The 25,885-nt window shown below is 46.0% G+C and overlaps 1 protein-coding gene across 5 annotated transcripts in view; it reads left to right on the forward strand.

The window, feature by feature from the left end:
• Nucleotides 1-262: 262 nt before the first annotated feature.
• The window catches only part of Ablim3 (actin binding LIM protein family member 3), a 119,253-nt gene continuing 93,630 nt past the window's right edge, over nucleotides 263-25,885 (forward strand). Inside the window, exons 1-2 of one of the 5 annotated variants that reach the window (XR_013103662.1) lie at nucleotides 263-426; nucleotides 771-870. Coding sequence is in view for 1 of the 5 variants with exons in the window: in XM_034518077.2 (XP_034373968.1) it covers nucleotides 858-870 (13 nt within the window). In the remaining 4 variants the exon portion in view is untranslated. The other 4 variants (XM_034518077.2, XR_013103663.1, XR_013103664.1 and 1 more) reach the window with 4 other exon arrangements.

Consider the following 25,885-nt stretch of genomic DNA (forward strand, 5'->3'; position numbering starts at 1 on the left):
CACCCAGCTTGTCAACCCTGGGCTGAGGTGGGAGCTCATCTCCCACAAACCAGTCGCTCCTTCTAAGTCCTCCCAGAGATAACTTTCCTTATATCGGCTCACCCCCTAGGACTCAGGTCCACCTTCCCCCATACCCTCTCCCCCCCCCTCCCCCCTTCCTTATTTTTTTGCCTACCACCCCCCAGCACCCAGGCAGAAAGCCCTGCAGGGCGGAGCCTCAGACACGCGCCGGCGCGTCCAGCAGGTGGCAGCAGTGAGCAGCCGCGCCCCCCGCGCTGCCAAGCTGCGAGCCCACATCATGGATGGCGAGCTCTCAGGTTTCGCCTGGCTCGCCCTGGCATCCCAGACCCCAGACGATCAGCGGGATTCATGAGCCGCTTGCAGGGGCCGGGGCAGGGGCCTCTGGCTCCCAAAACTGGCCAAGAGGTGGGTCCTGGGGCGGGTCGCTGCTCCCGAGGCCGGGCGGGGACGCGCTGCCTCCGCCCTGCCTCCCTGTGGTCCACACCCCCTTCGGGCTCCGCAGCCTGCCGGCTGGGATAACGCGGGGTGCGCAGGAGCCGGCGCTGCCAGCCTCGCTATTGCCTGGGGTTCGGGTCCCAGGTGCTGAGGACGAGGCACCTGAGTCCTCCTCGCCTGCTCCTCCTTGTTCACCTGCCCTGTTCGTCCACTCGCCTTAAAGGCCAGCGGCTTCAGCCCAGACGGAGGGGCCAGCAGGGGGAGAGCGCACCTGAGGATACACAGCTGGCCCTGCTCTGCCTTTTCACCTCTAGGTGATGAGTGAGGCCAGGAAAACACAAGATTTAAAAAGCAACCGGGGCCTCCGTATTGAATGAACGACCCAGAGCAAAGGCATCACCATGAACACGAGCAGTAAGTGGATCCTCCTCTCCTTTGCCATGGGAACAGGGGTGGGGGCGGGAGGTTCAGGAGCCTGCGCCCCGGCTGCCTGGAAAGAGGAAGGAAGGTATCTGCGGGGACACCTGACCCCGGACTCCCTCCTTCGGGTGCTTTCGGAGCTCCCTGGCACAGGGAGAGCTTTGAGGTCTGCCTTTTCCTGATGATTTTGCTAATGTTTAATCAGCGGCGCCAGTTGCCTCTGTCGGGAAAACTGCTGTCTCCTTGCTAAGCCTGGAAAGGCCTAAGAAGCAGTAATGTGGCCATTGTCTGACTGTGGGGGGCTCCCAGGAGACCTCCATGCCCACATCTGGAAATCCATAGAGGCCCTGCTTGTCCCGGGAAGGCCGTGGGCGGGCCTGGGTTAGCAAAGAGCAATTTGATAAACAAATCCTCATGAAGCTTCCTTTGGGTCCGGGAGAAAGATCCAGCTTCTGTTCCCTCAGTGGTCCAGGCTGATTCCCCACCTACCTGGAGGCTGCTTAGCCTACAGGAGAATGAGAGGAAGTGGCAAACCCGTTGGCAACAGCTCTGGAACGGCAGAGGCAATAACTGCCCTGCAGAGCTTGGGCCAGACATTTAGGGCCCTGGCTACCATGAAATGCACCCAAGAAACCCAGGAAGGTCCTGGTTGGGTTGATGTGACCCAGGCAATACCCTAGGAGGGCATAATTGAGTTCAAACGTCACTGTCTGGCTCTGTTTTCAACTTGCTTGCTGGGGTCATCTCAGCACCAAATATGACTGTTGAATCAGAGGAGTCTTGCAAGCATTCCCAGTTGGGGGTTCAGACTTTTGGGCTTAGTCCCAACTTTGCATCTCAGATTGCTCAGCTATAAGATTTGGAGGGATAAACCAGAGACCTTTCTGATCAAGAATTGACAAGGTCTTTCTACAAAAGCTAAAGCTTGGCAGTAAGGGCGGGGTGAAGGGGGGTGGTCAGCACCTGAGTTAGTCTACATCCAGGCTAGCCCCGCTACTTCCTGACCCTCCCTTCATTTCAAGGCCTTGGCACAGAAACTGCAGATCCGCTGGGATGGAAACGAAATGTATTTATTTACTACGTATTTGTGTGACTCACGTCTCTGCCGTCTTCCTTTGTGTATCACAGAGCTATGTTAAGCAAACGAGTGAGACTGAACTCCTTTTCCCTCTTAAAGCCAAAGAATTTTTCCTCTTAGCTGACAGTCTGAAATGATGTTCTGGCTTCATACCAGACTTGGGGAGGGCGTTTGGGGCAAGCCTTGTCAACCCTGTCACTGGAAGGCTGTATGTTTGCATCTGTGTGCTTCAGAAAAATTAAGGTGTGGATTGCCTGCCATTCCGTACTATATCTAGGGGAAATTTTTGTTTATGGGAGTCTTTCCCAGTAACTGTTAGACGAGAAGGAACTAAGAAAGGCAGCAAGCAACTGACTGCCTTTTCGCTGTTCTAGAATCTTAAGAAATGTTTGTTCTATTAGCAACACTAAGTATTTCAGACTGAAAAAAAAAAAACCCCAAAAATACAAAACCAGGTTTTCCTTCGTTCTGTCTTTTCTTTCTTCCTTTGAAATAATGACCAATGTAATAATGTAATTCAATGTTGTAGATGATACAGACTGAAAAAAAAATCCACTTTTCTAATTAGAGGATGTTAAGTTTGCAGTACTGCTGGGAAATGATCAATATAATGACCAGGACAACCTTGGGAGTCCCCAAGCACCCTGTAGAGACTAACACCCAGTAGCTGGAGCACCCTATGGGGAGTTTCAGGGCCTAAAAACTGGGCTTTATCTTTGAGGTTCATCTGAACAAGGAGACTTGCCAATGGAGAGAGTCTAAGCCAGACCTCATAGGAGTAACAAGGCCATAGGGCCACAGAGCAGAATATTGGCAGGAGGCCCTTAGCTAGTCTGATGTGATCAAAACTGTTTCTCTTTTAGATGTGAAATGACCCAATTCACATGACTCTTGGTGTTTATTCCACTACCAGTTAAGGGGCCCTCATGTCAGTTACCAAGCTGGGCACTGCTAGCCCCACACAGAAACTCCCTCTGAAGCTGTGAGATGGCTCCAGGTTTGTGGATGAGACATTACTGTTGGTATTTGGTCATTTCAAACCATTTATTTAATTGTTGGATTGCGAAAGGTTCTGGAATGTGAACTGTATTTGACAGTAGGCACTGTTCCTAATCAGTGATTCAGGCACCAGCATCAAAGTTTGGGCAAACCATAACTTATTGCTCAGTTCCTAATCGGGTCATCTGGAGAGCACAGGGCTGTGGTTTCGAGGTAACTGTAAGAGCAGCTACAGCCAGGTGTTGTGGCACATGGCCTGTTATCCCAGATATGTGGTGGCTGAGGCAGGAGGACTTCCCTGAGTTCAAAGTCAGTCTGGGCTACCTGGTAACTTCTAGGCCAGCATGAATTACAAAGTGAGAGTCTGCTGAGGAAGATAGAAAGAAAGAAAGAAAGAAAGAAAGAAAGAAAGACAGAAAGAGAAAGAGAGAGAGAAAGAGAAGAAAGGAAGGAAGGAAGAGAAAGGAAGAGAAGAAAGGAGAGCAGGAAGAAGGGAGAGAGGGAGGGAGGAAGAAAGAGAGAGAGAGAGAGAGAGAGAGCGAGAGAGAGAGAGAAGCTTACTCTGCATCTCCCCAGTTCAGTAACTCTCTTAGTAACCGTGTGGTCTTCAGCATGTCGCTTCATCTGCAGAAAAACAGAATTGAATGGAATCTGGAATCTACATGTTACACTTCTGTGTAAAATACTTAGTGAAGTTCTTGTCTGTGGGCACAGCTGCTGTGTCAGCGACAGGTGATCATCGGCCATCTTTAGTCTGGCCCTCATGGGCCACCACTAAATTAACTTTGTGACCTCTCGGGTGCCACACCTTCACCACGAATTGAGCAGCATACCTGGAGGAGGATTAGATGGAATGACAAGGGCAGGCTTCATAAACATTTATAAATTATGTTTATTAACAAGAAAGTTGCTTCCCACATGACCAAACAGGACGGCGCTCGGCCAGTCATCGCTCCACGTGGATTTTAGCATCATCTGGATCTTTGCTTCTCATGTCCTGATGAGCTTTGGCAAGGCATTTGGAAGAAGTGATTCTGAGGCTGGGGAGTGGACCAAAGGGGTGCACCAGGTGGGCTTGCCCCTCAGAACTGATGAGTAAAGTGGGAGGGATCACCCTAGCTCAGGATTTCCTAAAACTTTACACTTGCCCTCCCTTTTTGCCCAGTAAATATTTACTCAGCTCCAGGTGTGTAGCTTTATAAAAAGGTGCAGAAATCAAACATTTGGGGCTGAAGAAATGGCTCAGCACCCACATAGCAGCTCACAGCTGTCTGTAATTCCAGTTCCAGAGAGTCTGATCTCCTCTTCAAGCCTCTGTGGCACGAGTCATGTATGTGGTGCACACACACACACATGCAGGCAAAACACTCATACACATAATAAATAAACCAGAAAATAATGTCCCAGAGAAATGAAATATTTGCTGATAATAAATTATAAAGAAATTTATTTTGAAACAATTCCTTGATATATCAAGTACTGTAAATTGACTACATATTGATAACTGAAGCAAATTTGCATATTGCCATGATATGATCATTTATTTTTACGTAATTAATTAAGATCTTGGTTGACTGATACAGCAAGACATAGGATATCTTTGGCATTTTCAGAGTCTAACCAGTGTTTTGGTTTTAATAATCATCAATTCTGAAAACACTATCTCGGGTAAATACACAGTACAAAATGGCAGAAATACGTTTAGGGCCGCCTGAGAAATTGTTGGAAATCTTGTCCTAATCCCAACCCAAAAATTCATTGAACAGTTTTCTATGAAAGTAAAGCCAACAACGCCAAGAGCAGTTCTTAAAAGCAAATGTTCTAACAGAATACAATCCCCCAAAATATACTAATTTAGCATTTACCTGCTGAAGAATGACAGTTAAACAGCAGAAAAGCTTTGTTCTCCATGATTAAACTATTACTCTGTAAGAGCAAGAACACTATTAGTAAGTACGGTGAAAACACTACTATTCCTAACATGTGGTAGCTTTGAGTCTGTGCCCATGTGTTTGGGACAGTGTTTGCTGGCACCACGTGGTGCACTGGCACTCTCAGCCCAGAGACAGGGCACAGTGAGGTCATGTGACACAGCCTAGCGGAGACCTGCCAGAAACACCAAGTTCATTACCTTTTTCACTTTGAATTAATCTTTGTCCATGAGCTCTCAGAAACCTTTCACCATTGCCCAATCGTTCATAACCCCTGCGCTGCTACACAGCCCCATAGAAGTTGTAACCCAGTGTTTAAAAGGAGAGGAGAGACTGGGCTTCAAGGCTCTGGCTATACCTGGGTGGTCTAATTCCAGGGATCATTTGTGTCCTGCCCCACTGAAGCGTCTCCTAACTGGTCTGTCCCACCCCTCAGTTGTTCCCCCATAGTCACTTTCTGTGTCGCCCTCTGCAGCATTTCATGTGACCCAGCCCCATCCCTTCTCTGTATCCTTACGTTTGCCTCTTTCATCCCACTGAGAGCTTGCTCCTATTACCTTTGCTGTCCAGTAAGTCCTCTCCATATGACACCAGCCCCTCTCCCCACTCCCATGCTTCACCTGGTGGCCTCTCCTCCCTCCAAAGCTGCTAGGCACTCCGAAGATCCCTACTCCAGCTTATATCTCCACGGTGGATGTTCACAGGCTCAGAGACTGTTCTCTGTCATTCTATACTCAGGCATGTGGTCCCTGCATGGGGCCCATCTCTGCAAATATCCAATTCCCCGTGGGCTGTGGCAACGACACACTCTGGGATTTTCACGAATCCGGAGCAGTTGCTGTCACAGTCTAGAGTCATGGATACCACCCATCAACTGTACACACTCAAGCAGCAATAACATTTTCTTGTTTGTTGGAGTTCTTGTGTTGATACCAGGAGTTCCAACAATGGAAGAGACAGAGTTGACCCCAGTGTGCTTGAGGACCTGAACACTAGAGTCAGTTCCATGTCCTATAAAGTACCATATTGCTTACTAGATCAGAACTTCCACAGCTCCTAAATGCTATGCTTTCTTATGTGGAAAACTTAGGGATGGGTGGGATGAGCACCCGCCACGCTACAGACCACGCCCCCCACAGACCACGCCCCCACAGACCACGCCCTCCACAGACCACGCCCTCCACAGACCACGCCCTCCACAGACCACGCCCTCCACAGACCACACCCTCTTGCTCTTTCTCGTGGCCTGGCATGCTAACAAAATTACTTTTTCTTTTGATGGAAAGGGTATTCAGAAATTATTTAACCCCACAAGAGTGTTACTGGCAGGAAGAAACTGCACTTTGAAGTATGGATTTCTAGGTTCCAATTCAGGATCTTGATGCTCTCAGACATAACAGATTATATCTAAAATGTAGGATGCAGAAGGTCAGAGTTCTTGAGAGAACCGAGTGAAATGCTCGTGGGTGTTAGCCATCAGTGAACAGGGGTGAATCTGAAGTTGACCATTGAGTAAAGCAAGGCCCTCAACTGACGGTGTCATAGAAGCCACACTCTCAGATTGATGGTCATCTCAGAATGATGGTTTCATCATTACAATAGCCAATATGTGGTTTTGTATATAAATTAAGGCATATTATTCAGGAAAATTTTTAACCCAGCGTTGTATTTGGCTAAAGCTATAAAGGGCAGATAGAAAGTAAGAATCCTATGTGGTTGACACACATTGTCTTGGTTCAGAAAAGGCACATGGCCAGGGTTTGTTGAGGTTATAAGACAGAAATAAGGGGAAAGATCCTTTAGAAAATAGACCATGTGACATGCCACCTACCTGTGGTGTGGAGCTAAAACAGAGGAAGATTCTCACAGCTGGGCTTCTGGCAGGGGCTAGAAGGGCACTGTATAGGGAGATGAGAGAAAGCTTTTTTCCAGATGTGTGGGAAACATACAGAAAAATAAGAATCAGCCCAGGAGTGGGAGGCTAGTTATAGCACCCACTCCCCAGCCTGGTCATGATGGCCCCTGGCCTGAAGGACAGAAGGAAGGAACTAGAAGGTGCTAGGTAGGAACTAGAAGGAACTAGGTGCTGGGTAGGCACTACCTATCACAGCCTGCCATTCTTGACTCCTAGAGAACAACCAACCCAACCTACTTCTAGGGAAGTAGCCAGGGGAAGGAACATCGTTATCTCCTCTCAGGTTCACCACAGTGGCCAACTCCTGCCAGAAGCCATAGGATAGAAGAAAGGCAGTTGACAGGCTATGACAGCCGTTCTCCTACAGCCCACACAGGGCTTACAGCAGGATAGGAAGAGAAGTGGAAGACAAAGGAAGTCAGTGTGGATACCAGCACAGGTAGCAATGTCTCTGCTAATGCCATTGCCTGCATCCAGTGTCCTCAGCCTTCCTTAAGAGGAGTCATTTACAACACAGACAGCCGAACAACCAACCAACAACCAACAGTTGCTTCCCATACAATGAAACAGTTGTTGATGATGATTACGTGAGAGGACCCAGAGGAATAATGTAAGTAGCCATTTTTTTAAATCATCCAAAATTAACAGCACACATATCTGAGAAATCACAGTGTGATTTCAAGAGCACTTGGATTGTAGAAAGGAAGTGATATCAGTTCTGAATTTTGACTTCCCTGTCTGGCAAATGCTTCATCTGGCTGAGATAGCGTCTGTTGTAGTGAATGGTCAGCCCCTGGCTCGCACCCAACATGCACCAGATTCCATTGTAAATGAACAGAAAACAACCAGAAGTGTGTGAGCACCTCCAACTCTGGGTAGTTGGCTGATTAAATGGTCATCCTGTAGTTCTTAAGGGGGCACTGGACTGAAATTACTGAATTTAAATCCATCCCTGTCCCCTGCTTACTGTATACCTTAAATAAAATGCCTGCTTTCTGCACCAGCCTCCCTTCTTTGATGATAATCAGGCAGGCATGGAGTATTAATAGAGTCTCATAGAGTCGTTGTGAATAAATAAGTCTGGGTGCTAGAGAGATGGCTCAGTGATTAAGAGCATTTGTTGCTCTCACCGAGGGTCTTGGTTCCATTCCTAGCATCCACATGGTAGTTTACAACCATCCATAACTCCAGTTCCAGAGGATCTATGGTTTCTTCTGACCTCTGAGGGCACCAGGCACTCACACTGTGCATATACATGTACACAGGCAAAATACGCATATCAATGAAATAAATATTTTTTTAAAGTAATAAATAAGTCTGTAGTTGCCTAAAGGGATATCCAGCACATACCAAGTGATTATAAAATGGGTAAATTATTTCAGTAGGGTTTCCATATAGCCAAGTACTACGTGCTGAGTGTTTTGAACAACAGAGATGTATTGTTTTATAGCTCTCGAGGCTACAAGTCCAAAGTCAAGGATTTACCTCAATGAGTTCCCTTTGATGGTCTGAGGTTCCAGACAGCTCCTGGCCTATACCTAGACATCTTGTTTCTCTTCAGATCTTCCAATTCTCTGTGTGTGTCCAGATCGCTCCTCTGGTAAAGACATCAATCACACTGGGTGAGGACCACACTCTTGATCTCATTTTAACTTGATATCTACACAAAGGCCATCTGCAAACAAGGTCATGTTCTGATAAACCAGGTCTTGAAATCTCTGGGTATGAATCAGGAGAGAAGACACAAGTCAACCCCCAGGACCATGTCTGCTAGGGGAAAGCCCTCCAAAGGAAGCACTCCCTGTAGGCAGGTTTCTCCAAATATCAGCCAGCCCCCAGAGCACAGGTGATATGAAAGACTAGTGTCACCTACGTTCTCTCTCCAGGGTTGATGTTTAAACACTTCCTTTGCCACTTGTAACCAGAAACAGCCTCTGGGCTGGAGGTAGAGCTCAGTCAGCAGAGTGCTTGGCTATATCCAGCCCAAGAGGCTCTGGGTTGGATAAATTGGGGTGGAGGCAGCACCTGTAATCACAGCACTCATGAGGTAGAGGAAGGGGGATCAATTGTTCAAGGTCATCCTCAACTACATAGCCAAGAAGGCCAGCCTAGGCTACTTGTGATTTTGTCTGGGAAAGAAAAGAAGGAAGAGAGGAAAAAATAGGGGTGGGGGAGAAAAGGAGGGAAAGAAAGGGAAGGGGGGGGCTAGGGAACCTCACACAGGGGAAGACCACTGGTGTCTTAGCATATTCACGCTTAGTTTGCTGAACACGCAACACATACCCACTCAGAGCATCATGCAACTTTGGTATTCAGTAATGTAAAGGAATTTACAGGCATTGTCTTCTTGGTTTCTAGTTTTCCTAGTTCCTGGTCATGTCCAAAGGGGTAATCAAAACTGAATGATGTACTCACTCAAGACTTATTTGCCAAAAACTAGGCTGGCACCAAGCATGAGTCTGGTAACAGACAATAGACGTAACCAGTATGGTCCACTTTCATGGACCATACAAGTAAGTACAATGAGCCCCTGGTGGCCAGCATGCTGGGTTTGCCCTATTCTGAATTTTTAATAAATTTGAATTATTACTCAACTCAAAATTGGGGTTTTTAGATTATCTTACAAACAAAACTGGTGCCATTGAGTGGTAGCTGCACACGCCTTTAATCCCAACACCCAGGAGGCAGAGGCAGGTAGATCTCTGAGTTTGAGGCCAGTTTGGTGAATTACCAAACAGCCAGGGTTGTACAGAGAAACCCTGTCTGAAAAAAAAAAAAAAAAAAAAAAAAAAAAAAAAAAAAACAAGAAAAGAAAGCAAAACAGCCTTGAAGATTTCAAAGCACTGCCCACCTCCACTCCCCAACATATTTAGGGATCTCTCTAAGTTCCTAGATTCTGCCTAGAGTTAGTAGGTGAATACCCTACCTCACACCAGGTATTAAAGTCCCCTTGAAGGGAGCAGGCCCCACTGTGAGCCCTACTTTCTTAGCTGACCTACACCCAGAGGTGGATATCTTATCCTGTTACATGCATTTGTGCAAAGGCAGGGTGCACTGTGCCTCCTGGAGGTCAGCTTTTGCTTCCAGGGAAAGTAGGGCCAAGAGCAAAAAAGACTATTTTGGATCAATGGTTCCTAGAGCCTGGAAAGCATCCTTGGGGTCTTCTTTGATGGTTGTTCCATTTTTGTCATGACATAGAAAACATACCTAGTCCAGCTGAGGACTTCCAGTCACCGTGTGAGCTCTGTGTCAGTTCAGGAAGATACCTGCCAGGAGTAAGTCCTGCGAGGCCACAACAGGGATCTCACAGAGCTACCTGAGGCCTTTCTAGAATTAAAATTTTTTCCCACTCCCCTGGGGAAGTTTGAAGAAGGCAAAGCATAGTGCTGGTTACACAGCGACTGCTCAGAAGACATCTGATGAATGAATTGGTTAATGAAAAGCCCACGCGCTCTGCTAAGCTTTTTGATAAAGACAGATGATTATGCCCCGGCCTTGATCATAATTCCCCTATCAAGGAAAGAGAGGCCGCTGAGGTGGGCTCATCTCAGACTCAGGAGGGGACACAGCATTGTGAGCCGCTGGCCTACGTGATTCAGGCTATGTGGACTTCAGGGGATCAGAGCACTGCTCTGCAGAACCTGCTTAGGGCTCTGTCTGCAGAAGCATCATGTGCTGAAAGGACAGCAGTCTCTTGTGTGCTCAGGAAGAAGTGGCCAGAACAGTGGAGGAGGTGAGACCTTCTAGGGAGCAGGAAGACACCAGACTCAACAGCACACATTGGTCCATGTCTGCCTGAGAGCACAATTAACCCCTCAGAAATTGCAGGGGTGCACAAGCCAGACAAGGGGTGCATAGAGGCAGGCTCCCCACTGCTCCTGCACTGGTGGCCAGCCCCACCCCTCAGGGCCAACTCCCCCTTCACCCTGGCAGAATCTTCTAGAGCTGCTTCCCTGCATCTGCTTAATTTTGTGCAAAGCAAAGGTCTTTCTCCACAGGCTGCCGTCACTTGCCCTCACCAGCCGAGCCAATGAGATGACTGCTTTGAGTAGTCTAATGACACAGTTGATCTATTTTAAGCACCTGAAGCGTACTCCACCAAGTGCCAATCTTCCTGCTGAGAGCCACTCGCAGCACTCAGGAGCAGGGGCTGCCTGAGGTCTGCTCCTGCATTTTAAGATCCAGGAAACCTCCCAGGAATCCTGGTCCTGCTGTCCAAAGGTAGACTAAAGCATCCATTGAATTATGTTATTTTCACAGTCAGCATGGATGCACTGCCTCTGATGTTAGGATTATGTGACCTCAGGTAACCATAAATCCCCCTTTCAAAGGGCACACACAGAGCTGAGACTGTCACACACATAAAAAGAGGAGACCTGGGAGGCAGCATTTATGGAACAATGAGAAGCCCAACCTCCATCAAAGATTCCTCCTCCCTCTCCTCCCCCTCCTCCCCTTCTTCCCCTCTCTCTCCCACCTCCTTCCCATCTTCCTCCTCTTCCTGCTGTCTTCCTCTCCCTCTTCTTTCCCCTTTTCTTCCCCCTCCTCCCTTTCCTCCTCCCCTTCCTCTTTCCCCTTTTCTTCCCCCTCCTCCCTTTCTTTTTCCCCTCCTCCCTTTCCTCCCCCTCCTCCCTTTCCTCCTCTTCCTCCTACTCCACCTTCCTCCCCCTCCTCCCACCATTCTTCCTCTCCCCCTTCCTCTCCCCCTCCCCCTCCTCCCAATGAAGAAACATTCTTTTCTAACTGTAGCCTGAGTGTTTTCTATGTGTTACTTTACAGACTCCTTACAACACTCCCCCGAGTTCCATATCTAACAAAGCCCCCACACACACACATGATGCTGAGTTCTCACCACTCATCACAGGCAGACCTAGCACAGTCCATAACGATTACATTCGTTAGCTCATTGACTTCCTTTCTCTCTTGTCCCCTTTGAAAGCTCCCATGTTGGCAATGTGGCGGCAGACTGTTTTGTGTGGCTCTATCCCATGCTCCTAAATCAGTGTTAGATGCATCCTCCTTGTGCCTGCATAGATAGAACAGAGGTTCAAAGCTTCCCATGCACTAACCCACTGAGCCCTCGCAAGACTCCTGCATGGCACACACTGTATATTCTACTTAATTCAGAGAAAAAGGAAGTGGCCCAGAGAAGGCACAGCTGGCTCCAAACCACGGATCTGAAATAGGTGACGGAGCCTTGAGTCAATAAATATATGAACAGATACATCTAATGTCATTCTTCTGCATAAAAAGAAGCTGACATTCACAAGCAAATCACCTGGACAAGGTCCCACAGCTGGGAAGCAGCTGCGCAGGTGTCAAACCGTGTCTTCAGCTGAGGCCACCCTTCCTGCCTTCCTGCTCCTCTTTTGTGTGCTTTCCCCTGTTTTCTGTGAGGGGAGCCCCAGGGAACACATGGACTGGATGTTAGTCTTGCAGTTGGATATCCCCGTATGATTTGCTCATTCACTCAGGCAATAAACAAATCTCCGGTCTATATGGCAATGATGTTCCAGAGATGCACAGGACAGAGACCTCAAGCTAAGACCATGTCTATCCAGAGTCACCAAAGGACAGGCACTGGGAACTTACTGTGAGGAAAGCCTTCAGGTGTGGAGAGAGAAGGCAAGATTTGATGAAGGCAAGCCAAAGTCCTTTGAAAGGCCCAGGAATGTACCACTCAATCTAGACCTCAAGAAGATGAACAAATCTGTGTTAGGTCAAGTAGAAGGGACAGCATAACTTATTTAGTTATTCTGATTGGCAAGCATCTTACAGCCCCTTATTGTACAGCTCCAAGGCCTGGGCCTTTGCCTGGGAACTGGGATGTAGAACATCACAGAAGGACATGAGCATGCGGTGAAGGGTCAGGAACACCAGCTGTTGTGCACATGCACTGTGAAATGTGGGTTGATACACGGTGTGACGTAAGCTGGAGGAGGGCTGGGGAGGTTCAGGTCTTTGAGAGTTTCAGGTACCAGCTAAGGAGTGTGTGTTACGGTCTGTAGTTGATGAGGAGACACGGGAGGTTTTGAGCGGAGTGACCTGACAAGGTTTGTGCATTATTTAAGAAGAGCACATGGTAACACCCAGCTGATACACTGCAGAGCCTGGGGAGAGGGGGGGAGGTTGGCAACAGGTAGCTGTACATGTGACTTATGAGAGAGGGAGACCCTGGGGCTACAAAGAGGTTGTGGCGTTGTTGTTCACCAGACATAATGGCCTACATCACTACTCTTAGGCCCACTGGTGGGTCTGCTATCTGATTCAGCTTTTTGACACGATGCAAACTGAAAAACTTGAAAAACTAGGTCGTGCTAAGTGCTTGAGCTACAGAATCAAACAGGTAGGCTGGGTTCAGATTCCAGCCAGGAACTCTGCTTGCTGGCCGCATCACCTGCAGGGACTTATCTCTCCCCACCCACTCCTCTCTAGATACGAGTGAGAGGGGGTGAAAGGCTGGCTGGGAAATGCTTAGCCCAGTACCCAACACACAGAAAACACCCACAAAGGCAGTGAGAGAGGGATGGATACAGTCGAATGTGTTGGGAGAGGTCCCTTAAATATGTGAATAATCCTTGAACTGTGCTGTCTGACACTGGCACGCCTTCATCATCCATTCCCATGTGTATTGATGACATAGGACTTAATTGTTAGCTAATAAACTTTATTACATGTTACACCCCATTCTGAACACTCCCCATAAAATAGTCCCTCCCCCATTTTTTTTTTTTTTACTTCAGCCATGAGTCAGAGGTAACATTGATTTTTAAGGTAAATTGTTCACTTCATTGAGGTTACCGAATTGAGATGGTCATAGAGGGGTGCCAGTGGCCGGCCATGTTATCTAACAAACGTGGGAAAAATAAAACCGTAGCCGTGACCATGTAGGAAACTCCCATGAGTCCATTCATACCTGAAGCAAAGCTGCCTCCTACCCCAGACCTCCCTGTTGTTAGAACCAACAAATTCTATTTTTGCGTCAAGTACTTTCAGCTGGGTTTCTGTAAACCACACCTGAGCAGGTTCCCAACAAGGAAAAGGTATGCGCCATGTGTTGCACTCATAACTATTCCCATTCTACCATCTTTAGCATAACATTCTCTTCCATAAAAGTCCTGTTCATTCCCCTCTGCAGTGACTTTATCCCCTCTGCTAAAGTCCATTTCATTTGAATATTTTGATTCCAACATTTTTCTGGCTACAACTCATTGTCTGTAGGTTGGTGTGGTTTGCTAGTGCATTCCTTAGTTCCCGTCTTACACCCCAAGCTCTTGGAGGACAGGAGTCCTGAGTCAGTCAGCTGTGCATATGCCTGCTCTTTGTCTGCAGTCCCAGACTGTGGGACCTGTGCATAGCACAGGCTTTCAAAACCTCAAAGTCCACACCTATTACAACAAGGCCATACCTCCTAATCCTTCTATTCCTATGAAAAAGTTCCACTCTGTGATGACTAAGCATTCAAAGATATGAGCCTATGAGGTGTGTGTGGTGGGGGAGGGGGAGCATTCTTATTCATACTATCACACCCATTTATCTCAAGATAAATGTTAAAAATAAAATTAACACATATGAACAAGACCCAAGTCAGATCTATATCTGCTTCCTGATCTCTGTGAGCCCACTTGAGTTCAGGTCAGTTGAATCTGTTTGGGTCATGTTCTTGTGTTCTTGTGGTGTCCTTGATCCCTCTGGCTCCTCCAATTCCTCTTCCTCCTCTTCCTCCTCTTCCTCCTCTTCCTCCTCTTCCTCCTCTTCCTCCTCTTCCTCCTCTTCCTCCTCTTCCTCCTCCTCTTCCTCCTCTTCCTCGTCCTCATCCTCTTCCTCTTCTTCCTCCTCTTCTTCCTCCTCCTCTTCTTCCTCCTCCTCTTCTTCCTCTTTCTCTTCTTCCTCCTCCTCTTCTTCCTCCTCCTCCTCCTCCTCCTCTTCCTCCTCCTCCATTTGCTCCTTCCCCTGCTCCTTCACCTAATATTAGCTTGATCTTCTGGAATCCCTAACAGTGGGTGTGGGGACAATCTCTGACTCTTTGGGACTTTGCTTTGGGACTCTTCCTCCTACTGCCTTGCTTCATCCAGCCTTTATGTTAGAACATATGCCTGTCCTTATTGTAACTTGCTGTACCATATTTTATTGATGTCCCTCAAAGACTGCTTTTTTCTGAGGGGAGTCAAAGGGGAGGTTGGATCTGGAGGGAGGGAAGGTGTGGAAAGAGACTGGAAGGAGGGAAAGGAGGGGAAATTGCAATCAGGATGTAGTATGTGAGGGAAGAATGAGTGTAAAATAAATTAAGAGGTGTCCTTATAGTTGACAATCCGATCCATCCCTGCTCTTATTGCAAGACCTCTGTTCAACCATATGTAAAAACTGATTCAAAATATATCACAGACCTAAAGAAAACAAAAGTGAAGAATCATGAGATTTTTTTTACAAGAAAATATTGGTAAGTATGCTATGACCCTGAGGTAGGCCATGACTTCCTTGATCACTAAAATAAATTGAAAAAAAACAAGTAATAACCCAAACCAACACATCCCCAAAAAATGAAGATAGGTGGCCAACAGACGTCTAAAAAGGAACTCACCATCTTTAGTTGTTGGTGAAACACAGTTCAAAACACTTGCATATGCCCACCTGGGTAGCTAGCATTTCTCGTATATTGCTGGTAGAAACCCAAAGGGCACAGCTTTGGGAAACTACATGAGAGTGTCATAAAAACTCAGAACACACCTACCTATGATCCAGCAACACCTCTCTTAGCTGTGAACGCATGAAAGATGAAAACATATATCTACAGGAAGATTTATGCAAGAATGTTCCTGGCATCTCCATTCATAATAGCCCAGAGCTAAAAGCAACCCAAATGTTTTTCTGCACACAGCTAGATAAGCAGATTGGGATCCATTTATACAATGGATTATTACTTGCTAAGAAAAAGTCACAACCTGGTAATACAAGCCACAACATGAATTAGTGATAGAAGCTTGTGAATAGGGAATTTAGACGTAAAAGTATAAACTGTCTGATTCCATTTATATTAAGTTCAAGAGCAGAAAAACCTGATCATGGTAGGTGGAAATTATAACAGAGACCAGGCAAGATTAATCAACATAGGCAGAAGTCATAACAGAGATGTCACAATCAGTAACATGCTTGCCACGCAAGCCTAAGACTTGAATTTAAATATCAGCGCTTGTGTTTTGTTTTTTAAAAGAAGATTGAATAAAGCCAGGCACAACTTCACACATCTGCAACCCCCACCTTGACGAGGCAGAGACAGGAGGATCCCTGGGGCTCAGTGAACAGCTAGTCTAACAAAATTAGTTCTGTGAGAGAAGACTGTCTAACACTAAGGTGAACAGCAGCAGAGAAAGACACCAGCGTTGGCCTCCACACTCACGTGTACACACATGCACATATTTACCTAGGTGCCTGTGCATCAGAAAACACAGGCACACATAACGACACACACATAAAGATGTCATAACAGAGTTTGCTCTTGACCAGGAGAAAAAATGACTGCAAAAAGTCACAGCCGATTATCCAGAGACATGGAAATGTCCCTTATGTTGGTTAGGACCTTGTTCGTGTACTTACCAAAACTCTTTGTGAGATCTCTGTGTTAGTGATAATAAATTGTGCACAGTTCCAGCATGGCCCATGACTATCCCTTTAGAATCTGATCTTTAAAACAGAACTGACTTCCAGTATCAGCTGCCCTTAAGTCTGTAGTCGCTGAGGCTGGTTTTTCATCAGACCCATCCTGTTTCGTCAAGCCGTCCTGTCTTAAAGGGCTAGTTCAACACAACACCTGTAAACATATTATTTGTTGATAAGCAAGCCTTTAAGAATTATGTATTTTAAGAGCCACCTCTCCAACATATTTGTACTGCTCCCCGTGGCTCTGATATCCTAACCACACTGGCCTCCTGGAAGTGACCATGTCACCTCGTCCCTAGCCTTGGATCCCTTGCATGTGCCTTTCCTCCAGCAGGCTTGTTTCATCCCCGGTCCACAGCTGATTCCTTCCCAACTTTATAGGATTGCTGGAATACTTCCCCTCCCCCATCCTTCAATTCCTTCATTCTGCCCACCCCATTTTGTAAATGTCTCTTTAATTACTTATTGTAGCTCTCTCCCATGTAATTATCAACTCCCATTGCCCAGGAAACACAACTGTTTCCCCAGTCCCCAGCACATAGAAATTACCCAGGAAATATTGGTAAATAATGACTTTTGTCAGTGTGTTTGAGTTATAGACTTCGCAATCTAGTTGTGCTCAGAACTTCCTGCTTGAGGCCAGGTCCTCATTGGGGTTTGGTAGGTGCCAGAAAAGTGACACCAAAATAATTCCCACTTGAGAAAAGCCCTATGTATCACGGGACTCAGAGAAGTCATTAGGACACCTTGATCTTAGGAAGACTGAGACACTTTCCAAGTATGACTGTGCTGTATGACTCCACCATTGGCCTATGGCCTGGGAGTCCTATATACGTGCACAGGTGGGAAAGAATCTGAAGCACAAAAAGACTAACAATGTGTGACCTAGGAGCTGTCCCCACCTCCAGTCCCTTCTCATCCTGAACCTGGCAATGGGCCACGAGTAAATGGAAGGAGTCCATGACCCTCCTCCTCTTTTTACCGAGAATCACCCCTCTGCTTAATCTCTCCACTCTCTGTAGCTATTAACCAGACCGCCTTTTTTTTCTTGTGTTGTCTGGATCCGATGCCACTGCCTTCCCTGAAACCATTTCTCCCCTTGAGCTAAATCCAGGCCAGAGATTACCTTCAGACCCAGAGCAGCTCCCAACTCACCCACCCAGGAAGCCCTCAGATGCCTTCAGTCCTGCTACTAGAATGAGTGTTTTTGTTTGTTTGTTTGTTTGTTTTTTGTTTTTTGGATTACCTCAGCATCTGTGACGTCAGCACTCTGGGGAAAATACTCCTTAGCTGGTAGCAAAGTCCACTGCTGGGTGTAAACATGGAGGATGCTTTGGAGAGCCTCTGAGGGCTTTGAACTTGAGGAGAAACCTGCTGTCGTGCTACCCTGTAACCACAGTTACCCTTGCTGTCTCTCTTGAAATGTGTATTCTTTTCAACACGTATTGTCAGCACATCCTTTATGTGAGTGCAATTTAGAGCTCTGTTACTCGTCTGAGAATCTGTCCAGTGCCAGGGCCTCTGGCCTACATGTTAATTATTGTACCAGAATTCCTTGAGTTGACTGGAGACAGGATGAGTCTTGAGCTAGAAGGAGAGCATCTCGGGAATGGGGCTTGTTTTGCCCATTAATCTAGCTTAGAGAGGCTGAGCAAGTGAACATATTTGTGTGCTTTAATGACATTTTTCCTTTCTTCTCTAAACAACTCACATACCTGGGGCTTGAGAACCAAGTGGCAATGAATTTCTTGGTTTTTTTTTTTTTTTTTTTTTACCTTAATATTGCCAGTAATCAGCTTTGCTACCAATAGTGCCAGGAGAACTCTCAGCTTTGCTACCAATAGTGCCAGGAGAACTAACTCTCTCTCTCTCTCTCTCTCTCTCTCTCTCTCTCTCTCTCTCTCTCTCTCTTTTAACAAGGCAGAATGACAGGAAGAAGTCTACCTAAATGTACATTTTATGTAGGAAGGTAGCTGGCTAAATGCACAAGGACCGAGCTGGCATCAGGCACATGGCTTCAGTACCCCACATCTCAATCTGCTCAGCCACGGAGCAAGTGGAGTGATCCTCTCCTTACCCGCTTCATTGGGCCAGCGATGATCACATGGCACAAACCATAAAGCCTTGTATTGACTTCCGTCTGCTAGATATTTAGCAGGTATCTTCTTCTCTTGGCTACTTAAGAGAAAGAGAAGCCAGCAAAGATCTGATCTGACTTGATTTCTTTTCTTTTTCTTTTTTTTTTTTTTTTTTTTTTTTTTTTTTTTTTTTTTTTGTTATTATTTCTGGTTATTGGTAGTGTTTCTCTTACCCATTAAAGCCTCAAACGAGTCTGCCCCAAAACTGAGCACAAAGCAAACCCGACTTGATTTGGGTTACAGGTGAATGGACCAAGTGGAGAAGAGTCAGTTCACTGTGGGTCTAATGTAATTACATACCACTGCCCTCGTTTCAAGTATTTTGTAGGATTGCTGGGCCATGTCCCCGCTCACACATCCCCATGCCTCGATCAGAAAGCATTAGTGTCTCTAGCCAAATGATACTAAAACGGATGGTATCCATGGGGTAGCATCTTAGCTGCCTCTCTGTGTCTGGAAGGGCAGTGAGCAAGCCAGACCAGAAAGAAAGAGCCCTTTCATCATGTCTGACAGAGCAGGTGACTTGTCTTGGCTGACAGGCTCAGACTGTCACCCTTCAGCTCCTTTTACAGCTCCCAGGTGAATGATGCTGTCACCAGCATTTGCATTGGGAAGAACGTGCTGTGACCCTCTTGGGAGGACTCAGGAGTTTTAGCTTCCCCTCTCCTCTTGCTTATGCTCTTGATTCTTGGCAGCTGTTCTGAGACCATTGTCTGCTGATGGCTCACCCGACACAGTCAGTAGAGAGGGTTAGAGATGACCTCTCCCTGCTGAAAGCCACTGGTGCTGTGTGTTTTCCTAAGGGTAGAGCCAGGTAACCAGGAGTGCCTCAGACACTCCTCTTTGGGAGAGAGGATCTGCCAGTGTGCAGAAGAAGCCCAATGCAGTAGAAAGAAAGAAGTCCAGGGTGGATACCATGAAAGCAGGTCTGAGATGAGGCTAAGGAGGCCAGCAAGAGCCAGGAGATGGAGCAACATGGCCTTTAGGCTATGGCAAGGCATCTGGATGTATCTCAGGCAGAGCGAAGCTACTGGGTACTATTCAATGCCTCTGGAGGTGATGGGAGTCAGAGTTGAGTATCATTGGATTTGTATTTTAAAAGCATTACTTTGTCTGCTGGGCAGAGGATTAGTTGGGAGAGGCCAGTTGGGATTCAGATTCCTCCAGGCTGGGACTGGGGCTGAAGGTAGATGGGGTAAGTGCCTCCTATCCCAGGGCCATTGTATGGCCTTGATTCCCTAGTGGACATTTTTAAAGATTTTACTTACTTTTATTTTATGTGTGTGAGTGTTTTGCCAGTGTATGTATGCTATGTGTCTGTGTGTGTATATGTGTGTGTATGTCTTTGTGTGTGTGTGTGTGTGTGTGTGTGTGTGTAGTGTAGTGTATGATGTATATGTAGAGTGTATGGTGTGTGTGTGTGTGTGTGTCTCTGTGGTATGTGTGTGTGTGTGTTTGTGTGTATATGGTGTGTGTGTGTGTGTGTGTGTAGTTTCTGTTGCTCACAGAAGTCAGAAGGGAGTATCAGATTCCCTAAAACTGGAGTTACATATGATTATGAGCTGCCATGCGGGTGCTGGGAACTGAACCCAGGTCCTTTGTAGTAGCCATCTCTCCAGCCCATCTTAGTAGCTTTTGTACCATCCGTGCCACTTTAAGTAATGATGTAGATGCTATTAAATAGTTCATTAGAGCTGCCATACTGAACTACTATGCATTGCACAAACAACAGAAGTTATTTTATCACAAATATGGATACAAGTGCAAGGTCATGGTTCAGGCAGGGATGGTTGCTACTGAGATTCTCTGCATGGCTTATAGATGACACTTCTCACACACATGTTCCCGCCATCTACCCTGTGTCTTCATCTCTTCTTGTTGGATTAGAGTCTACCTCATGACTTCATTTTAACTTAATCTTTTTAAAATTCAGAGGTGCTAGTGGTTATGATTTCAGTCAGTGAATGAGGGAGGAGAGTTCATGATCCATCCCATTGGCAGTCACTCCTATTGCACACTACCTTCAGTTTCTGTTCTCTCCCTCCTCCCTTCCTGCCCTGTCTGTGTAACCACACTATGTGCAGTGAAGGTTGTATAATCTGTAACCACACTATGTGCAGTGAAGGTTGTATAATCTGTAACCACACTATGTGCAGTGAAGGTTGTATAATCTGTAACCACACTGTGCAGTTGTAGCGGGAAATTTTCCCACAAGTTGGGAGGAGCTAAAGTGGGAGGAGTAAGGAGAGGAAGAGGAGAAGGAAGAGGAGGAGGGAGCTTGAGGCAGAGATGTAGGAAGATGGACAGCCACATTTGTATGGAGAGCAGTCCTGGGTAACAACTTATATCTAGGCTAGTTAATTGGGAAACACCTCCAATTGTGTGGGCATCTTGTTATTGAGCATTACCAAATATATAAAGCCTTTGATTAATCTTTAAGCATTAGAGTCTCATTCATACCAGGTACCTCATGTATGGCGGGATGGTCTGGGCTCAGCCCAGCCTTGTGGAAACTGTGAAAGATTGGCAGAGCCATCTCCCGCGCTGGCGTCTCATGGGTGCCAAGGCCGGTGTCTCTGGCTGTGTCTCTGGCTGCCTGAGCCAGCGGTCTGAGCTGGTGGCGGCCTGAGCTGAGTGGCAGTGATAATTCGCCATTGTTGCTCGAGGTCACAGGCCTTGTCTAGTCAGGAAGATAGCGGCTGATTAGGAACAAGCAAGATTTGGGTGCTGCCATTTTGGGTGCTGCCATTTTAAATAATTACTGCACAAACCTGGTGCATTTTTACTTTCTCTGTGGCCTCAGGAAACACCTGCTGTATGCAACAGCTGTCAGGTTCATCCTGAGGGAAAAAAACTCTTAGTTCCTTGTCCCATCTGTGGGTGTTTCAAATATTTATCATATGCCCACAAGGACACTCCAGGTATCCACGCATTCCCTCATCAAATGACTTACAATCTGATAGTAAATCAGAACAAGTGCCCAAGTCACCATACTGCGTGCAAACAGTGCTGGAGGACAGAGGCTTTCAGAGTGTGATCTTCAGTCACATGATTAACATCATGTAGGAGAGTTGGCTAGAGAAAAGAAGGTTCTCAGCCCTCATCCGAGAGCAGCTAAACCAGAAACCACAGGGGTGGAGTCTGGCCATCTGAGTTTTGACAAGACATCCAAGAATTTACATGCTCGCTCAAGTCTGACAGCATAGTTTATCCCTAAGAAACTCATACCATGAGATTTCGAGGAAAAATAGCTCATATGTGGAGTGGGGACGAGAGGAGAACCAGAGACTATTTCTAGAAATGTGGTACATCTGAGAAAGGCCTTGAAGAGTGGGTAGGATTTTTATATTTATATGTGGAAGATCATATTTACTACGGTTGCCATCTGCATGTTTATGTATTTCTTTTTACAAAAGTAATTAGCAGCCTGGACTCTTAACTAGAAAGATCTGCTAGCTGTCCCTCCCTTGCCTTCGAACTGGCTCACTCTGAATTGAAGCTCCCACCAACATATGTTCAGTTACAGAACTGGCGACTGCAGCTGGGTGGGGGGCATGTCGCTAGAGGTTTGCCCCCATTCCAAACACAGCTTGAATTGGAGGTAGGAGTCCTAGCCCTAGAGCTGAGACAAAGGCATCTTTGCATCTCACAGTGGGAAGGAGGTCTCCATGTTATCTAGTCATTTAACCCAGCTAAACAGCCTCTCACCTGGCCTTGAAGGACAGGTAGTATCAGGACACAGTATAGACACACACCTATTTTGCCAGACCATTGAATATCTCTTTAGAACAATGGACAAGCTATGGCCTGAGGGCCAGCTCTGATCCACCTTCTGTCTTCGCTGGCAGTTACTTTTTGCTTGGAATACAGCCATGCCAGCTCACTGACGTGGTGGATATAGCTGTTTGACCCGATAACAGCATAAGTTCTTAATCTTTTCCCAGTGACCAAAACCTAGTTCAGACTACTTCAAGTGTCCATTGGTCCCTGGCACTGAAGTCCAGAGAAGGCCTGTATAGAATAGGTGCTACAGAGATGCTCTGTGTCTTTGTTAGGGTTTTACTGCTGTGAACAGACACCATGACCAAGGCAACTCTTATAAGGACAACATTTAATTGGGGCTGGTTTACAGGTTCAGAGGTTCAGTCCATTATCATCAAGGTGGGAGCATGGCAGTATCCATGGCAGGCATGGTACAGGAGGAGCTGGGAGTTCAACATCTTCATCTGAAGGCTGCTACCAGAATCCTGGCTTCCAGGCAGCTCTAATGAGGGTCTTATAGCCCATACCCATAGTGCCATACCTACTCCAAAAAGGCCACACCTTCTACTAGTGTCACTCCCTGGGCTGAGCATATACAAACCATCACACTCTGTGTGATAACTGCTGGGCCATGGCTATGCTTCGCACTGTGAGTGTTTTCCTTAGTCACTCACGCAGATAGCTCTCCAGGCCTCACCACCCGCTGTCCATTCTGCTCCACCCAGTCCCCTCTACCATGTGCGGTGTCTCTTCAGCTGTCACATGAGCACTACACTTGGAGTCAAAAGTCCTGACTCTGCTACTCAAGAGCAAAAAGATGAGATGTCAGGACTCTATGAAAATCAAAACAAAGCAAAAACTCTTAATGAATATAAAGGGTTGCTTTTACCCTTTTAGAAACAAAGCATATTTAAGCTGGCAAAAAAAACTAAAGTTTATCTTATCCCCATAGTCTGGGTGAAAAAAAGAAATCCACAAATGTGTTTTAGTTGGCTCATAGGATATTCTTTTTTTTAAATTTTTTTGTTTGCTTTGATATTTGAGCCAAAATATAAAAACCTGGGAGTTTTACTTTAAAATTCAAGTTTCCAGTTTCACTGAACCTGTGTCCCTACAGGGCAGGAATCAGTTGAAACCAAGTAAGGGCAAGCCTTTGGGACAACCTGCTGGTCCCTTTATCTTGTCCCAACCACATCACTTATGTGTCCCTTTTAGCACTGAGTTTATGTGTATTTACCTGATGTAATCATGCATCTGATACCCAAAGATGTGGTTTCCCACCCTGTAAACTTTATAACCTCACAACCTCAACCGCATCTCGATGCACACTCCTGTGGGAGGCCATCCATGTGGGTATCTCTGAGTTAGGGACAGTTTTCTCTCTATGACCAACCTACTTAGTATGCCAAAATGGGTAAGTGGCTTACCATAGCTCTTTTAAATATTGGAGAGTTAGGGCCAAAGTCCTCAAAATGGTGATCATTTTATCCCCACCTGATGGAAGTACGTTTGTTCCCACCTTCCTTCCTTAGTCATGAACCCCCAACTTGATTTAAGATGAGAGTACATTTTAAAAGTTTTTGACATCAAGTTTAGTGTTAGCTGAAATCTCAACTGTCACAGTTTATTTTATTTTATTTTATTTTATTTTATTTTATTGAGACATGGCCTCACTGTGTAGCTTTGGTTATCCTGGAACTCACTACATAGACCAGGCTGGTCTTAAAACTCATGGAGATCTGTCTGTCTCTGTCTTTCAAGAGCTGGCACTTAAAGATGTACACCACTACACCCTTCTAACTCTCACATTCCAAAGAACAAGAGTTAGCACACTTGTTCTACAGTGAACTGTATGATAAATACCTTGGGCTTTGCATACACACACAGGTCGCATGGTCTCTGCTGCTACTGTAATGTGAGACCCACCCTAAAGGATGTGTCAGTGAGTAGAGATGGTTCTTGTGGTGCTTAATCTTGAGGTCAGCTTTATTGGACTTACAAAAGACCACATTAATAAAACACACCTCCGAATATGTCTGCAAGAAGATTTCTAGAGAAGTTATTTAGGTAAGAGTGAATGTGGGCCACACCATCCAATAGATGGGATCGGGGAGCCCGATACCTGTTACGTCTGGGCTAGCATGAGGCAATCAATCTCCTCTACCATAAGTTTCTGCCACCATCATGTCTGCCTCACTACAAGCCCACATAGCAATGGACTGAGTGATCCATGGACCCAAACAATGAAATCATAAGCCCCAACCAAGCCCTTCCTTCCTTAAAGTGTTTTAGGCAGTGTTTGCCATAAGCAGTAAATGATCTGACTAAAATAATCAAGTCCCACAACACTGTTCACAAAGACAGGCAAGTGTTGGCTGCATGCTATAGAATTATGTAGTAAGCCCATAAAATATGGGTTTGGGATAGTATCCCAATGCAATCCAGCTTTTATGGATTAGGTTAGATAGATCGTTTTTAAATGGCTTGCCGTGATTTCTCTGTGGGATTTCATCCCTCTAACATCAAGGAGACTCATATAGTACAACACTTTCAAAGATGTTCCAGGATCCCCGAGAGTCCCTGAGACCCTCTGAGGAATCCAGGAAATCAGCATAGATTGCATACAGACTTTAGGTTATTCTCCCCCTCATTGGCTCATGACTAAACAGCGGAGGTTTCCAGAGGCGATGTGTGGTCAGATCACGGCTCTGACAGCTAATGGAATCTGTGCACTTGTGTTTTTTTTTTTTTTTTTAATTCCTCAGGTATGATTGCTCATAGGGTAAGTATTTTATAGATGTAACTGATATGGACAAAACGTCTTTAGTTTCCATAAGAATATGTAAGAGTACAGAGGAGTCCAGGGACCCAAACTTTCCTGAACTATTGGCTTTGTAGGATTCTGACTACACTTTCCCTGGTCTGCAGAATTCTGCTGCTCAGTAAATGTATGGCGTGGTCTTCCAGGTGCCCTCAACAAGAATCTCACTTTCTCCTAGACAGACCTGTGCTGATCATTGTGTTTCACGTTTGCACATGGTTGTGCATTAAGTAGGCTTGTTCTAATTTTTTTAATCTTTATTGTCTGTTACCATATGCCAGCTATCATGCTTAGCATTAAAACTATAGAGCTAAGCTCAAAAATAGCCTCTGCCTTTATCAAGCTTGGAGTCTTTAGGGGAGACAGAGTTCAAACAAATAATTATATGAGTACCTGCTGAGGATACCATCAAGAGAGAGTGCCTAGGACCCTGAGAACCAATGATGCAGAATTTACACTGTTGAAGGGGTTTGCCCTGATAATTCTGGGATGAAGGAGTTTTATCCAAAACAGTATTTCTTAATGTTGATATATATCTTAGACCAGATAATTCTATGTTGAGAGGTGAAGGAAGAATTGCCCTACACATTATTGGATAATTACTAGTACTAGGTGTCAATAACATATCTGCACATACCACAGTCTCTGTGCATTGCCAAATGACCCTGGCTGGGAGCTGTTTCTAGTTGAGAACTGGTGATCTGGAAG

The sequence above is a fragment of the Arvicanthis niloticus genome, chromosome 14, assembly GCF_011762505.2.
Source record: "Arvicanthis niloticus isolate mArvNil1 chromosome 14, mArvNil1.pat.X, whole genome shotgun sequence".
NCBI lineage: Eukaryota > Metazoa > Chordata > Mammalia > Rodentia > Muridae > Arvicanthis > Arvicanthis niloticus.